Source organism: Tachyglossus aculeatus, chromosome 12 (assembly GCF_015852505.1).
Source record: "Tachyglossus aculeatus isolate mTacAcu1 chromosome 12, mTacAcu1.pri, whole genome shotgun sequence".
NCBI lineage: Eukaryota > Metazoa > Chordata > Mammalia > Monotremata > Tachyglossidae > Tachyglossus > Tachyglossus aculeatus.
Window position 1 is genome coordinate 5,245,470 of NC_052077.1, and position 16,372 is coordinate 5,261,841.

A 16,372-nucleotide genomic window follows, 5' to 3' on the forward strand; every position below is an offset into this window, starting at 1 on the left:
TGCCTGACACATAGTAAACACTTAACAATGCCACAGTTATTATTATTAGGGATTGTTTCTACTTGTCCTCCCAGGGCTTTGTGCAGAGTACTCAATAGTTGCTTAATGATGAACTTGTTTCCTTATGGCTGTGCTACAAGGTTGAAATTCTACTTTTTGGTACTTCAAGTCCCGGTCCAACATTCATTCCAAGGAAACTTTAGTGTTTGTTATCCTAAATTAGCTAGAATGCATCTTGAATTCAAATGGCTGCACTCCAGTAAAAAAAAACCGCACCACCATAACCCAATTCATTGAAGATTTTGCTTCAGCCAGAGAGATCAGACTACACTTTGAGCCTGGACACTGAGAAAACTTTATAACCATACAAATCAGTATCAATGTTTGGATTAATATTTTAATAATTACACGCTTTTTACATTATGAAAATAATTCATAAATAGTGTAAAAAATAATTCTGAAGATCAACTTCTCACAAACTAGGAACCGAAAAACAAGTTAAACTCAAAACCAAAACAATATTAAAACCAGAAAAAAACAAGGTGATATTACCAAACAAGAAATCAAACCCATGCTGTTTGTCTGATTCAACTATGTCAGATTCAGAACAATTGAAAATGAGGGTAAGAGCCCTCCATAGTTGAAATAAGTAACCAAACGGGATGAATTCCTTCCTGAAATTATTTACACTCCTCGGCCAAACAGGTTTGTGTCATATTTACAGTGATAAGACACAATATATTCTTGGTTAGTATAACTGATTATATGAGCCTGGCCCACATAATTGTTGTACCAAAAGCAGTGAAATTCTTGCTAGAATCCTATTTGCAGTTTTCTCTTGAAATAAACCAATGGTCTCCAATATAAGGCAATACAAAAATAACTGCACATATAGATGGACTTAAAAAAGTAAAAAATACAAATAAAAATATATAGTATTTTCCAAAGGAAAAAGGTCAGATACATACATCTTTAAAAAAGTTACTAATTTGCATGATATTATATTTTCCCAAACATGTACAATAATAAAGACTATCCACATAAATGGCAAACAATATGCAAAACATTCCTTTCTGAATCAAATGTTTCGAGAATACTTCTGAGGAGTGTTCAGTTTCCCAGCTGCATCCTGGGAAATTCAGACAAATTCTTGGTTTACTATCAACAAGTAAAATAATAAGGTCCCAGGTTGGGTAAGTCCCCCTGTTCACCAAAGAAAGACAATTATGCTTATGTCTGTAAGCAACACAATTAAAGGAAGCATTTAAAAAAATGAAAACATGCCAAACGTTTCTCAAATTATATTTTGTAAGGCGGAATCATATGCAAAATTCCTTAAGAGGAAATGTAGCTGAAGGTGATTTGCCTTGTAAATACAGCCATTATGCAAATGTTTTGATGAAGGGGGTTGTCGAAGGCCTCTTTTTCCCCCCACTAACATAGCAGAACTCTAACACGTTCATTTTCCCATAGCACACTCTGGTTGATTACAGATTACAGTCACAGAAAGTGGTGATAAAATCAAACACATAGGTTTCTAGAAAGAGACCTGAGTTTCTAAAAAATAGCAATGATTTGAGTTTGTTTTTTAACGGAGAAAACGGAAGGGCTCTTACCTGATAAAGAGCTTACAAGTCAAACACTGCCGTAATGGACATAAAGATATTTGAAAGAACAAAAGTCAGTAGTTATGTCTTTTGATCTTTTTCACTTCCTGGAAATGTCCATCTGGCAAAACACTAATATAACCCATTTCTGTCTAGGGTAACACAGTTTAAAATTGCCAATCTCAACTTTGCATGCTGAACTAGTGATGAAAGAATGAAATGTTTGATGTAGCACGTTTCAAACTAATATAAACATTCTAGTAGAACATGATTCCTTTCATAGGCACAGACACTCTGAGTTGATCGTTTCCCAGGCTGGCATATGCACCCTTAAACTATAGACAGAGATCACATATGAACACTTCCTCTGCCTCCCCAGAAAGTCATGCCCTTACAGTGAAATCCCCAGTAAACAGAACAAGATAAAGAGTGTTTGTCTAGGGCATCGGCAATCTTTAGAAATATACTCTTTGAAATATCACAGAAAGAAGAAAAATCCATTCTCCTTCTCCCATGCTGGCCTGGGGGTGAAGCAGAGATTCATACAGGTTTGTTCCCTAAAAACTGGGCAGAGAGTTGAGGGGGCTGGCTTTCTTGAAGCCTTTTGCGTATGGATTGAAAATAATGTAAAAACCAGAAAACACTAAACGGGGGGATATGTAACTGATGGAAATGCTTTCTACCAAAACTAAAAAGGCTGGTAGTTGAACCATGGTCTCTGTAAATTCAGAAACTTCAAACAAACAAACAAAATCACTCACTAACTGAGGAATGCTACTTAGAAATTGTAGAAAAGAAATTGTTTTCAGGGAACTGCACTGTCCAAAAACGGGGCAGGGGGGACAGATAAATTAGCACCAAAACAATGTCAAAATAGCTTTCATTCTAAAACAAATACCAATTCTGGGTCCCTAAGTCTTTAAGGGAAGCTTAGCCAGAATTAGAACCTGAGCTTGACTTTTACATCCAATGCTTCTACTAGATTATTTCCTACCCAATTCCCTAACAAATACAAAACAATCCTCCAGGAAAATATACTCCTTTCCAACACCTGTGTCTAAAAACTGTATATCAAACCGCAAATTATTGATCAGAACTTCCTCTAACAGAATGATCTTGTCCTGACAGCAAAATGAAAGCTTAGGAAAACCTCGGAAACTGAAAGATAAAACATTTCCACATTTAAGGAATTAAGAAACTTGATGCCTGGCTCAAAGAAATCATTAGAGGTAACAGCAGAAGGTAAAGTGAAGTTTATAACTTTCCTTGCACCTGGGATAAAACTAGTCAGAGTCCAAAATTGGTATTGAGTGCAGCACTTAGCTTCTTTAAAACCTCATCACTTAGGCATTGGACTAAAAGAAATGAGCCCAAGTGTCTTTGCTATTGTTTCTGTGTTTCAAAAAAGTGGCTTTGGGTCTCTTTGGACAAGGCACAAAGCTTAGAAGAGTAATTCCTCTTTGTTCATTTCCACTAAAAGGAAATAGAGATAGCAAGAAGGAAAGTTAAACTGTCAGAATCTTCCTTTGAGTTGAATTATGACCCTGCTCAGGTGCCTGAATTTTGATGCTTCAGATAAAGAATTTACTTCTTGCTCAGCCACACAAGCACCTTTGATTGGAATACAATACTTATCTTCAGGGATCACTGAGGCTCTCATTTGTAAGTTTTAGGGTTGTAACACTACTCTAAATGGACCACTTGTAGCACTGTGAAATGCTTGAAAGTTGATCTCACATTGTGAGGAATTACTGACTGAAGCATTCACCAAAAGGCAGTATTTCCCCATAGTGGGACGTGGCAAAGGTATGGCACATTTCAGCATTTACAAACAAGTTTGGGGATCAGGTGCTACTTTTCCTGATGATGCTAGGAAATATAGAAGAATATAGAAGAAATTTCCTCTCTCTTCCGCAATTGTATTTTACATATTTCTGATTGCTCAGATTTGGTCAGTGTATAAATGACAAACACTCAAGTAAATAAAAAATCACTAAATAAAGGCAAAGATCAGCTCTAAAGCGAATAAAGCAATAGAAAATAATGTGCATTAAAAATGTGAGAGCAACTGTATTTCAGACTGAACAATGAAAATAAGCCAAAATGAGAGCACTGAACTTACAAACTGCACCTCTTCGATGCTTTTTGACTCCTGGAATACAACTGAACAGAACATATGTATACTTTTCTTGGGGTTTAATAATCTACCCCAAAGGGAAGAATAATTATTGTAGTAGCAGTAGAATCGTTCACTGAGGTTTATGCTTTTCCCTCATTCTTTTGGGTCCAGCAAAACCTTTGCAAGAGCAGAAAGACCTTTCGGGAGCTAAATCAACTATGCTACAACTTGGGCACGTGAAAACATCTTCGTGCATTTGAAGGTTGGAAAACAAATACTGCCGCTGGCCAGCCAAACCAATTCCTTCAAAAACCAAAGCATCCGCCACAGCAAATATAAAAGAAAAACCCAAAACTCCAAAAGAAGGGAAAATACGGTGGGCTTCCAAAACGCTGCAGGAAAGGTTCCACGGGGGTCATTCGGGTGGTCCCAGCTGGAGTGACCCCTCGTATCGCAAGAGAGTAATCTTCAACCTCTCCGTTTCGAGCGGCAGCTCCAAAATGCCACGTGGGAAGTACATGATGCATCTTCCAATTCCTCGTTAAAGAGCACCTTTAGCTTGCGGTGGCCCCCGTCTCTGGAAGAAAGGCCCGCTGTCCATCTCTGTAACCTTTCTGAGCCCCCCGTGATTGCGGGAGCTTCAGGGGTTTTCCTTCCCTTCCCTCCCTTCATCTCTGGTGGTTGGGTGGGCTGTTGTTTCCTTTGGCAAAACCTCTTCCTTATGTAGTGAACGCAAGTGACAGCCCCCAATATCAAAACGTGTCCATCACGTACTCCTTCACCGCTGGGCGCAGAACGTGGAAAACTGTCACCAGACAACAGGTGCGATACCTTTTCACTTCAACCACAGCGGTCAGGTGAACGCCCCAAAGTGGAGGCTGTTGCCCTCGGCAGTCGGGACCACAGCTTCCTCAAAATGCCAGAATTTAGCTTTCTCAGTGTGTGCGTGCTCTCCGCCACCTTATCTTTTTTTGGCAATAAGCCAAGGTGTGACCCCCTTGACAGGACAGAAAGGATAAAAAGTTCAGATGTTGGGAGCGCAGGTGTCAGCAAGCAGCAAGTTAGCATCGGATGATGGGATTGACACAAGCAGGTTTGGCACACGGTTCATGCTTTCTTAGTCTATCACAAACAGGCACGGCAGCCGGGATCGAGAGGGACGGTTGAGACGAATGTGGAAGTGCAGCCACTAAAACTCCACCACCAGTCCGGTACAGTACAGGCCCTAGGCTTTAGTCTATATTTGGTCACACTTTCATGTAAACTAGTTCATGGCACGCGTTGTCCATGCAAGTCACAAGCCAAAAACTAAGAAAGAAAGAGCAGAAACAACCACTTTCCACTGCTGACATCTCCACGTAGGTACTTATATAAGAGTGAGATGTCGTTTTGTGTTTCTGCAGGTTTCTCCCCACCTTGTTTTATAGCTTGCCCAACTTCAGATGTAAGTGAAGAAAAATGTACACACATGGACTACTGCAAACAGGGAGAAGCAGCTACATGTAAACATATCTCAGACTTGTAAAATCTATATTTCAGTTTTCAACTATAAATACAAAAATGTGGAGCATTATATACACAACTTCATGCTTCTAAGGTTAGATTCATCACTGCAAAGAGACAAGAAAAACAAAAAAAAGAGTAGTGAGATTAGTACCACACCAGAAGTTCTGCTTCAAATTTACGTTTGTTAAAAATCTGGTAGAACTCTGAATCCAGCTTTTTGCCATTCTAACCTACAGGGTGCTGTGGAGATTGGAATCACCGAATGACACTTTCTGTAAATGGGATATGGGTGACATCCCTTTGAGCCCATGAGTCTGCTCAGCCTGATGATAATCCAGTTGATTTGCTCCATGGAGACAAAGCAGACCTGCCCACTCAGGCCAGAAAATGCCCTTCGTGGTGGTCTAATGGAAGTTATTCAACCAGAAAACTGCTGGACAGAACATAAATTTGAAAGGTGAGTGGGTCTTTCCCTGTATCTAGAAGACCACTGCCTCTTTTGTACATTCAGACAGCACCTTCTTTCTAGGTGGGATTGAAAAGTCATCACTGGACTTGAATTACTGGGATGTCAGTAGTGATTCTCGAGTTTGGAGTTTTGCTGTTCTGAAAATGCTCTGTGAAAAGAAGGCTTTCCAAGGGCTACTTTGGGAAAGGAAACACTGGGATCCTTTCTGAAAGAACAATTTGAATGTCTCAACTTGCAGAGTGAACTTGCCCCACAACACACTGTGAGTCTTTTTGAAGCCTCATTTGGAAATAGTGAAATTAAGCACAGAGAGGTTGTGGCTTGCTCAGTTACACTGTGGCCTTTGAGTTTAATTTTATGTGTAGCTAGAACCTTATTGGCAGCCGGCTAGAGGGGCCTACCTCCAGTCACGTTAGGGATTGGGCAAACTTAAAAGTAACTTTTCAGTTTGAGTCAGCAAAACCACTAAGTCAGAGTAATTTTGCCTGCATTTATGTTTGGAAAAAGTGACTCCGGTTTCAAAATGTACCTAGTGAACTTCTGGCGAAGGGGTTCCATGGCTCCTATTGAAATGAAATGGGTGGCTAAGAGGTGTCTTGGTTTCATGACCTTTCCCATCTGTATTTTAAAGGGATGATTGTAGGAGTCGTGGAATTGCTATAGATTTTAAAGAAAGTTAAGTCTGTTCTAGGCATTCCTTATTCTTGTCCCAGTTTTGGGTAGTGGAGCTATTTCCTGATTGAAACATAGACAAGATTTTTTTTTAATGGTATTTGTTAAGCACTTACTTGGTGTCAAACATTGTATTATGAGATGGGATATATACAAGCTAATCTGTCTCTCAGTCTTTTCTATCTCACCGCTGACCCCTCACCCACATCCTGCCTCTGGCCTGAAACACCCTCTCTCCTCAAATCCTAGACAATTACTCTTCCCTCCTTCAAAGCTTTATTGAAGGCACATCTCCTTCAAGAGGCATTCCCTGGCTAAATCCTCCTTTCCTCTTCTCCCACTCCCTTCTGCGTTGCCCTGACTTGCTCCCTTTATTCATCCCCCCCTCCCAGCCCCACAGCCCTTATATACATTTCTGTAATTTATTTATTTATGCTAGTGTTTGTCTCCCCTTATTAGCTCATTGTGGGCAGGGACTATGTCTGTTTATTCTCATGTTGTACTCTTCCAAGCGCTCTGTACACAGTAAGTGCTCAATGAATATGATTGAATGAAGTTGGTCACAATCTAAGTTCCACATGGGACTCACAGTCTTTATCCCCAGATAAAGATGCGATGAGGTAACTGAGGGACAGAGAACTGAAATGACTTGCCCAAGGTTGCCCAACAGACAAGTGGTGGAGTCAGGATTAGAACCCAAAGTCCTGGCTCCCAGGCCTGTGCTCTTCTCACTAGGCCAAGCTGCTTCTCAAACTTTAACATTTACAATGCTTTTCAACCATTTTCTTAGGAGAGAGGCAGCCCAAATTAAAAAAAAAAATGAACTGAAATCTGAAAGTTGACTGATTTACAATCCCCATTCCCGGGCACATAAAGCTAGCACTTTGCAGAAGGGACTGAAATATCATCACCGTACTCGGTGGGGTGGGAGAGAGAGTAGTAATTCTTACGTTTAGATGCTTTGAAAATGATCTGGGAAACCATGTTTAAGACTGACAGAGAAAGGTAATGTATCTAACAGCTTAAAACTGAGTCGGGGAAACTGATATAAGTGAAGTGAGCAAGACAAATGGCCTTCTCTTGGTCAATTGGTGGGGGGGGGGTGATGGCTCTCCCTGAGGGGGAAGGAGCATACCTGTCCCATGGATTGACAAATTTTTGGACAAATTTTAGGAAGCAGTGAGGCGCAGTTGAAAGATCATGGACCTGGGCACCAGAGCACTTGGGTTCTAATCTCTGCTCTGGCAACCACCTGCTGTGTGACTGTGGGCAAGTCTCCTAGTGTTTCTGTGCCTCAAGTTTCGTCATCTGTAAAATGAGATTAAATCCTCCACCCTCCAATTTAGATAGTGGGACTGGGTTCGACCTGATGATGACCACCCCCCCACCCCCCACCAGCTTAGTGCAGTGCTTGACACACAGTATGTAAAATACCACAATTATTGCTAGGATGGACAGCTCTAGGTCACCCTTCTCTAGGGTGGTGACTGATGGAGGGAGATAGCAGGTGCCCGTAGACAATTTCAAGAAAAAGAAGTGGGTTATGCCATGTGCATTATGCAAGCTACTCAACATAATATAGCGGTGTCATTTGGTACCTTTTATAAAAATTGGCAATCCTACAGTGGGTTCCTAGGGGAACTATTGTTCCAGAGCCCCTATTTCCTCCTTTCAAGTCCCTGCAAATAGGGTTACTGGTGTCAAGCTGCAGAGGAAGCCTGGATATTCAAAATAAAAATGCAGTATAGTGTCCACTCCTGAATCTATACCAGACAGAGGACCAGCTGCAAACAGTACAGTGCTCACCCAGACTAACCCTTGGAGCTGGATGGGGGGGGATGGAAGTGGAGTCAGACTTGCCTCATCCTCTCTGGGGTTTGGAACTGGGGCAGGTGTCTTCTCCCTCTCGTTCAAAGCTGCACCCCACATTTGATCCCACACTCAAAATAAGTGTGGCCTTGTGGCTAGAGCACGGGCCTGGGAATCTGAAGGACCTGGGTTCTATTCCTGGCTCTGCCGTTTGTCTGCTGTGTGTCATTTCTCTTTTCTGGGCCTCAGTTCACTCATCTGTAAAATGGGGATTAAGAATGTAAACCCCATGTGGGACAGGGACTGTGTCCAACCTGATTACCTTGTATCTACCCCAGCACTTAGTACAGTGCTTGGTACATGGTAAGCACTTAACAAATGCCATAATTATTATTATTATTTTTTCTTTATGGTATTTAAGTGCTTATTATGTGCAAAGCACTTTTCTAAGCGCTGGGGAGGTTACAAGGTGATCAGGTTGTCCCACGGGGGCTCACAGGTTTATTATTATTTATTATTACTTTAATTAAATTAAAATTAAAATTTATTAATTTTATTATTTCATCCCCTTGACTTTTTTGGACAGGACAGAGAGGGATGCAGTAGCCCTTGCCTGCCCCTTTGGATCAGATGGAGGCCGGCCAGAGAATGGAATCTGCTAAAATGGCTGTTTAACTTTGGATTCATCAGTCAGTAAGACAATCATATTTATTGAGCTCTTACAGTGCAGAGCACTGTACTAAGCACTTGGGAGAGTATAATATCCACCCTCTGGCAGTAATCCTAGGGTGTGGGACTATGTGTCCATCACACCAGTGATGTCAGATCCAGACTCCTGACCCTAAGGGCAGCAGTAATCTTCCCTACCATGCAATGCGTACCTCTTTCCTTTCTCAGCCACTCTGTTTTTTTCCTTGTGTTCCCCAGGGACAGGACCCATTTCTCTACTTTCCAACCTGGGGCAACAGGCCCTGCTTTCATTCATTCAATTGTATTTATTGAGCGCCTACTATGTGCAAAGCATTGTACTAAGTGCTTGAGAGAGTAAAATATAACAAGAGACACATTGCTGCCAACAACGAGGTCCCAGTCTAGAAGAGGGGAGATAGGCAGTAATATAAATAAATTACAGATATGTACATAAGTGCTATGGGGCTGGGATGGGGGGAAGAACAAAGGGACAAATCAGGGAGATGCAGAAGGGAGAGGGGGAAGAGGAAAGGGGGGCTTAGTCAGGGAAGGCCTCTTAGAAGAGATGTGATCTCAGTAAAGCTTTGAAATGGGGGGAGAGTAATTTCTTCACCCTCTTCCTCTATTTCATGGGGTGGGAAAGACCCAAGATGACTGTTTCTGTCCATCTTCCCCCTCCTTCTCTGTTGCTATTTTTTCCTGCTTCCTCTCAGCTTTCTTTATTTCTCTTCTCTCCAGTCTACATTGGTAAGCTTGTTATGGGCAGAGAACATGTCTGCTAATTCTGTTGCACTGTACTCTCCCCAAAGCTTAGTGCAGTGCTCTGCACCTAGCTCTCGATACTTACAACAGATTGATTAGTTTCTTTCACCCGGTATCTCTGCAACTGTATCTCTCACCAATCTTGATCTGCTTTTGGCTGTGATCATTCCAACAATCATAATTGTTGAGTGCTCACCATGTGCAGAGCACTGTATTAAGCACTTGGGAGAGTACAGTATAACCGAGTTGATAGACATGTTCCCTGCCCAAAACAAGCTGATGGCTGTGTTTCTCTGGGAAGCGGGGCTGGCTCTGGATCCCTTCTCTTTGCTACCATCCTGAGCCCTCTGTAATCACTGGACTCAAAAAAAAAAAAAGCTGACCAGCTGGCCAGAGAGGCACCTTTGAGAGTCATATCCTCACAACTAAAAGGTTGAAGGAAAGCTTTGAGTAGTGGCTGCTGGTTTTCCATTGGATCCTTTCCCCTTTAGTGTTCCTCCTTGCTCCATTTTTTGTTATGTTTATTATAACATCTAGAAAATTTTAAAATTAGTTCACTGTGAGGGCTACTTGACAAAATCTGGTTCACAGAATAAAGGCTCAATATAAATAAATGGGGAAAAAAAAAACCATGAAAGGTATGTCTTTGCAAACACAGTTCCTTCTCTGGATAATTTTCTCTGCCATAACAAAAGTGTTCTTTCATTGCCAGCAAGATGCAAGGGCTCAGCCCATAAGTTAAGAATTCAGATATCTGGGGCTAGGGAGGGAGGGAGCCTTAAAATTAATACATTTAAAAAATGGCTTTCCCCCCTCAAGTAGTCTTTGGTCATCTAAATTTGCACAAGCTTACTAGAATCTTTGGATCAGGCAGTGGGGTCTGGGGGCGAAATGAAGCCTTTTGAATTGTAGGGCCTTTAATTTCAAGAGCTATTTAGAGTGTGTAAACTTTCTTGGTTACTCCTCCTCAAGAAAGTTGTGTAAACCTATAATGACTTTTTAACACAATTTTAATTTTCCATTTTCTTTCCCAATTTAAAAGCAGGTATTTTTTAACAGGATCAGAAATTTCAGTTTTACCCAGTCTCCCACTTTCTTAGCTCATACCCCTATTGTGGACATTTTATCTGCTGGCACATCTGTCCCTATATAGCTTTTTGATCAAGAGCCTTTTTACTTCCACACAAACAAAATCTAAACCCTTGGTATAATTCTTTCCTTCTATTTAAAGCCAATGAAAACTTTGGGTGCAAATCTTTTAAACATTCAGGCAAGCTAAATTTTTCTCGGATCTGTTTTAATTGCCGAGGTATCGTTTGAACATCCTGCTGTTGGATCAGTGGAAAGAGAACACTGCTCAGGGAATCAGGAGATCCGGGTTCTAATCCTGCTGCTGCCTGTAGATGAGGACTGCACTATGCGACATGCTGTGTTCATGACTGTCAGGGACCAGAAAACGTAAGTAGTGCTGCTCAAGCACTATCATGAATCCTCTACTCAGGTTCTTGGTACTTATGAGCAGGGAACGTGTCCGCTAATTCTGTGTATTGTACTCTCCCAATTCATTCAATTGTATTTACTGAGCACTTAAGTGCTTAGAACAGTGCTCTGCACATAGCAAGCACTCAATAAATACCATTGATTGATTGACTGGTCTTGAAGTCTTGGACTGGAGACTCAGTCATTGTTTCTGTTGGAAAGTTTCATCCCAGTGTGAACAAAGAGTTTATACAGTAGTCCCTCAGTATTCCCAGGGGATTGGTTAGAGAAAGCCCCACAAATGAGAAGCAGCTTTGCCTAATGGTTAGACCATGGGCCTAGCATCAAAAGGACCTGGATTCTAGCCCTGACTCTGCCTGCTGTGTGATCCTGGGCTAGTTGCTTAACTTCTCTGTGCCTCAGTTACCGGTAAAATGGGCATTAAGAATGTGAGCCCCTTGTGGGGCATGGACTGTGTCTAACCTGATTAATTTGCATCTTCCCCAGGACTTAGAACAGTGCCTGTTGTAGGGTAGGGATTGTCTCTGTTGCCAAATTGTACTTTCCAAGTGCTTAGTACAGTGCTTTGCACACAGCAAGCGCTCAATAAATATGATTGAATGAATGAATGAACAGTGCCTGCCACACAGTAAGTGCTTAATGAATACCACAAAAAAAGTCAGAACCACTTATCCAGCCTGTGCTCAATGGCAGCTGCCCTTACAGCAACTAGGAAACTTATTCTACAACTCATGGCCACTTTGATTTTCTTGGGGCTGGGGAAGTGGCCAGACAGCCATTGTCCATGTCTCCTGGAGACAAAAGAGAGAAAGAGCAGAGACTGGTGTAGGGAGTAGGGCCTGCCGCTACAGATAACTTCAACCAGACAAAACTAGAGACAAAAAAAAAAATCCATGAAAGCCAAGGGACTATTGTCCTGAGCCTAGTCTATAACATGAGTTTGTATCCTGAAGTTGCACGTTTTGAATTTTCATTTCATCATCCATCTCTGTTCCCCTTCCTAATTATAAGTGGGTGCAGGCCCTAAGGGGCAAAATTACAAGTGAGCTGGCCCATCTTCTTTAAATCCAAAGTGCTGATTTCTACCAAATGCATCCCCTTTCCACCCAAGCAGGAAGAGCTATCATCACTGTGCTCCCTTGGTTGCTTCTAGCTGCTAGTGACAGAGTTCTACCATTTGCCAAAATAATCCCAAAGTAGTAAATCATTTACATTGCTATAGAACAACTCTGAGGACAAAAAATCCCCACAATGCGCAAACAGTAATCAAGATGCACAGAGAATGATTCTGAATCAACATGCAGAATGTAAATGTTCTTACAAACTATTTCTTAAAACTCCCCATTAAAGTAACTCTTGCACAGGTATATCATACTATAATTATAAAACATATATTAGATATATCCAGATTCAAAATATCATAAGAGTTAGTCTCCTTGGAATTCCAATTGGTATTACTACATTTCCTTGAACTATTAAATCTCTATATATTATATATGTATATATCTTTAACTTGTGATATTTTGAATCATGATTTATCTAGAGGTTGTTATGAACTGTGAGAAGTCTGGGCTGCCTGGCATAGGCCAGGTTAGACTAGGTCAACAGAAAAGGAAAGGGAGTACTTTGGGAGAGATTTGTGAAATTTTACCTTCTGCCAGCACCCAGGCATTGGTAATCCATCAGGCCCCTATTTCAAGAAGAAAAACCAAGAAGAGAACAATCAGTGCTCTGGAGAGTGAGAATCCTCCATTCACATGCACAAGAGCTAAGCCTTGCCTAAATCACAGCCCCCCTTTACTTAAGAGGAAAAAAAAATCAGTAGAACTGAATGAGCATCTACTATGTGCAGCACGCTGTATTAGGCACTTCGAAGGGTATAACAAAAGTAACAGACATGGTCCTTGCCTTCAAGAAGCAAAATCTCAATCATACAACTAATAAGAACTTATCTGTTGCGTGACCTTGGACAAGTCAATTCTCCATGTCTCAGTTCCTCATCTGCAAAATGAGGATTCAGTACCGATTCTCCCTCCTATTTAGTGGGACCTGATTATTTAGTATCTTCCCCAGTGCTTAATTCAGTGCTCAGCACATAGTTAGTGCATAACAAATACCACAATTATTATTATTATTATTATAATAAAGCTTCATTTTGAAAAGGAGAAATTAACTGATGAAGCACAGCAATTCTACTTACAGAGTTTGATATGTGCCATACTTTGATGTTTCCATAAAAGCACATGAATTGGGGGATAGTGTAACATGAAAGCTTTAAATCAAAGTCAACTGAACTGGAATCTTTAGCTTTTAAAATGATATTCATTCGTTCATTTACTGAGCGCTTTACTGAGTGCAGAGCACTGTACTAAGCGCTTGGAAAGTACAAATCGGCAACATATACGAGATGTGCTAACCACAATGGTCTATGGTTGAATGTATATGATAAATGAGCAAAGATATATCATTTCTATCTGGAATGTATGGTGTTTAAAGCGCTTAGTACAGTGCTCTGCACATAGTAAGCGCTCAATAAATACGATTGATTGATTAAGCCAGCATGTCAAATATTAAACTATTTACTTTTCCTTATATTTGAATTTTCTCTCTCTTTAAAACAAACTAATGGTAGAATCTTCCCAGTAAATTGCATAGATGGATATAATATTTTAAGGAAATCTAGTAATACCAATTGGAATTTTAGTGCAATATATTCTTCTTGCATTGAATTTCTCAGGAAATTTATAGCCATACACATAGGCTATTATTTCTTCTTTAAGTAGGGATATTGTACACAGTCTCCAGATACAAATGATATAATCAAGACAGAGGACTTTTTAAAAAATAAGAGCATGCTTGTTTATCCTCTGTAAAATACATGAAAAATGGTTATCAGTACTCCAAGGCAAACAAAATAGATGACAAGGCACCTCTACCATAATTCTCTAATCATAATAATAGAGAATACATTTCTATTCTGAAAATACAATCTGCTAAAATCTCATGGAATGTAACATTCATTTTAAGAGAACTGTGCTAAACTACCAAACCATATAAGTCATGCACACCTTAAGTAACAATTACCTACAACCAACAGATTTCTTAAGATTGTGGGAAGTGGGAATATATTTTTAAATATGGGAGGAAAATCACCTCCTATTATATTTTAGAACAATTTGGATAAAAATTAAGTTGCCAGATTGGTACAAGGGAAAAGGATCAACCAGTAGAATTTTAGTACAGGAAGGAACTTGAAGAGCAAGGGAGTACCGTGAACTTCAGGGAAGTAAGCTCCAAAGGAAAGACAATTAAATTTAAAACGTTAAGCCACCAAGACAGAGGGTTTGGGCCGCAGGCCATTATTATCTTTCAGAGTTCAGAGAACTTGGTTTTTCTTCTCTGCATCAGCTATCAGCATTCTACTCTAGTTTAGAATAGGGAACCAAATGTTCACCTCTCAAAAGCTTAACGCTGCCAGTCTGGTAGGATCTTAAATGAGTGGCGGTAGAAGCATATTAAAAGAAAAAAAAGGATGGGCGGGGGACGGAAGATCATTTTAAGGGAAGAATCATTATCATGACAAGTTCTGAGTGGGTCGTGTGTGAGCGCAATACAGAGGTGTTAGTTTGCACTGCGGACGGAAGATGCGCTCGCTCCATCTTGAGATGGTCTCTGAGGGAGCCGGATGGTTCATGCACATGCATGTCGTGTGTTCATCATGTAAAGCTTGCTCCACAAAGCGCCACTTTACATCGATAGAGACTGATGTATATTGAACAAAGGAATCACATGCAGGGTTGGTAGGAAAGAGAAATACTGTACCAATTGGCAAGGGGCATCCAGCCCATCCAGGCCAGGTTGACCCGGTTCCCCTTTTTCCCCCTTAACTCCACGGAATCCCTGTTTGTGAAGATTAACTTGCAACGTTACTGACAAAATTACATTTCTTTCACACGGGGTCTGCTGACGAGACCAAAACGATACAAGAGTGGAGAGGAGCAAGCGAGCAGCAAAGAGTAACTTCGGCGGGAGACATGGGAGTGAGGGGAGACAGCATCTGGAAGAGGTCTGCTTCTTTGGATGGCTGTTGCGAGAAGGGGACGGATGGCCCGAGGCTGAGCTCTCGGGGGACCGATGTTTCCCCTGGTAACAGGAAGCAGCTTGGCCGAGCGGAAAGAGCTTGGGCCCGGGAATCAGAGGACTGGGGTTCTAATCCCAGCTCTGCTGCTTTTCTGTTGTGTGACCTTTTGGGGAAGTCACTTCAGTTCTCTGGGCTTCACTTCCCTCATCTGGAAAATGGGGATTAAGACTGTGAGCCCCCGTGGGACATAGACTCTGTCCACCTTCATTAGCTCAAAGATACCCCAGCGCTTAGTGCAGTTCTAGACGCATAGTAAGCGCTTAAATACCACACACATACAAAAAAAAAATGCTTCAGGCCATCTCCATCTCCCCAGATTAACCCTCCTCTCTCAGGTTACTGTTTAGCTTTAGCTTGCTCCTCTCCCAGCATTAAATCCTGTTATTTCCCAGGTCACGAGGATGGATTTCCACAAGGGAGACATACCAACGGGCAAGGTGCATCTAATCCAGGGGCACCCTGTTCTCCTTTCTCCCCTTTAGGCCCCTTTTTGCCTTTCTTTCCCTTTTCCCCCTGTGGACACAATGGTTTGGACAAAACACATGGTTCATTCTTGGTTGGGGTGAAAAAAACCTAGTTTTAAAACATTGGTTTAAGAATACAGTGTTTAGCCACTGAAAGGCTGAAATACACTTACCACTGTGTTTCGGTTTGGATGAGACATGAAGTGGAAAAGAAATTATATTCTCAACAGCAGCATTTGTAAAAATCTACATCCTGCAGCAGCGCTTTAAATGGAGAGTTGACTGGCAGACATGTTAGTAAGCCTTAGAACGCTTACCTTCGTAGATAATGACACTAATTGGAGCCAAGGCCTATCAATAATAATAATAATAATAATGGCATTTATTAAACGCTTACTATGTGCAAAGCACTGTTCTAAGCGCTGGATCAATCAGTGGTATTTACTGAGCGCTTACTGTGTGTCAAACACTGTCCTAAGCGCTTGGAAGAGTACAAAGTTGATAGACACATTCCCTGCCCACAAGGAGCTTACAGTCTAAGGGGGTAAAATGGAGCAAGGTCCTTAATTTCACTGAGGCAGTGAAACTTGAGAATTGGACTTGCCCATCAACACACTCATTTCTAACTCTCCT

The 16,372-nt window shown here is 41.2% G+C and overlaps 1 protein-coding gene across 1 annotated transcript in view; it reads right to left on the minus strand.

Annotated features, from left to right (window-relative positions):
* Positions 1-388: 388 nt before the first annotated feature.
* COL25A1 (collagen type XXV alpha 1 chain) overlaps positions 389-16,372 on the minus strand; it is a 561,710-nt gene continuing 545,726 nt past the window's right edge. Inside the window, exons 36-38 of the mRNA XM_038755133.1 lie at positions 14,957-15,034; positions 12,786-12,824; positions 389-5,336 (exon numbers count right to left, since the gene is read on the minus strand). Coding sequence (XP_038611061.1) covers positions 5,334-5,336; positions 12,786-12,824; positions 14,957-15,034 — 120 coding nt within the window. The 3' untranslated portion in view covers positions 389-5,333. The remainder of the gene's footprint in view (positions 5,337-12,785; positions 12,825-14,956; positions 15,035-16,372) is intronic.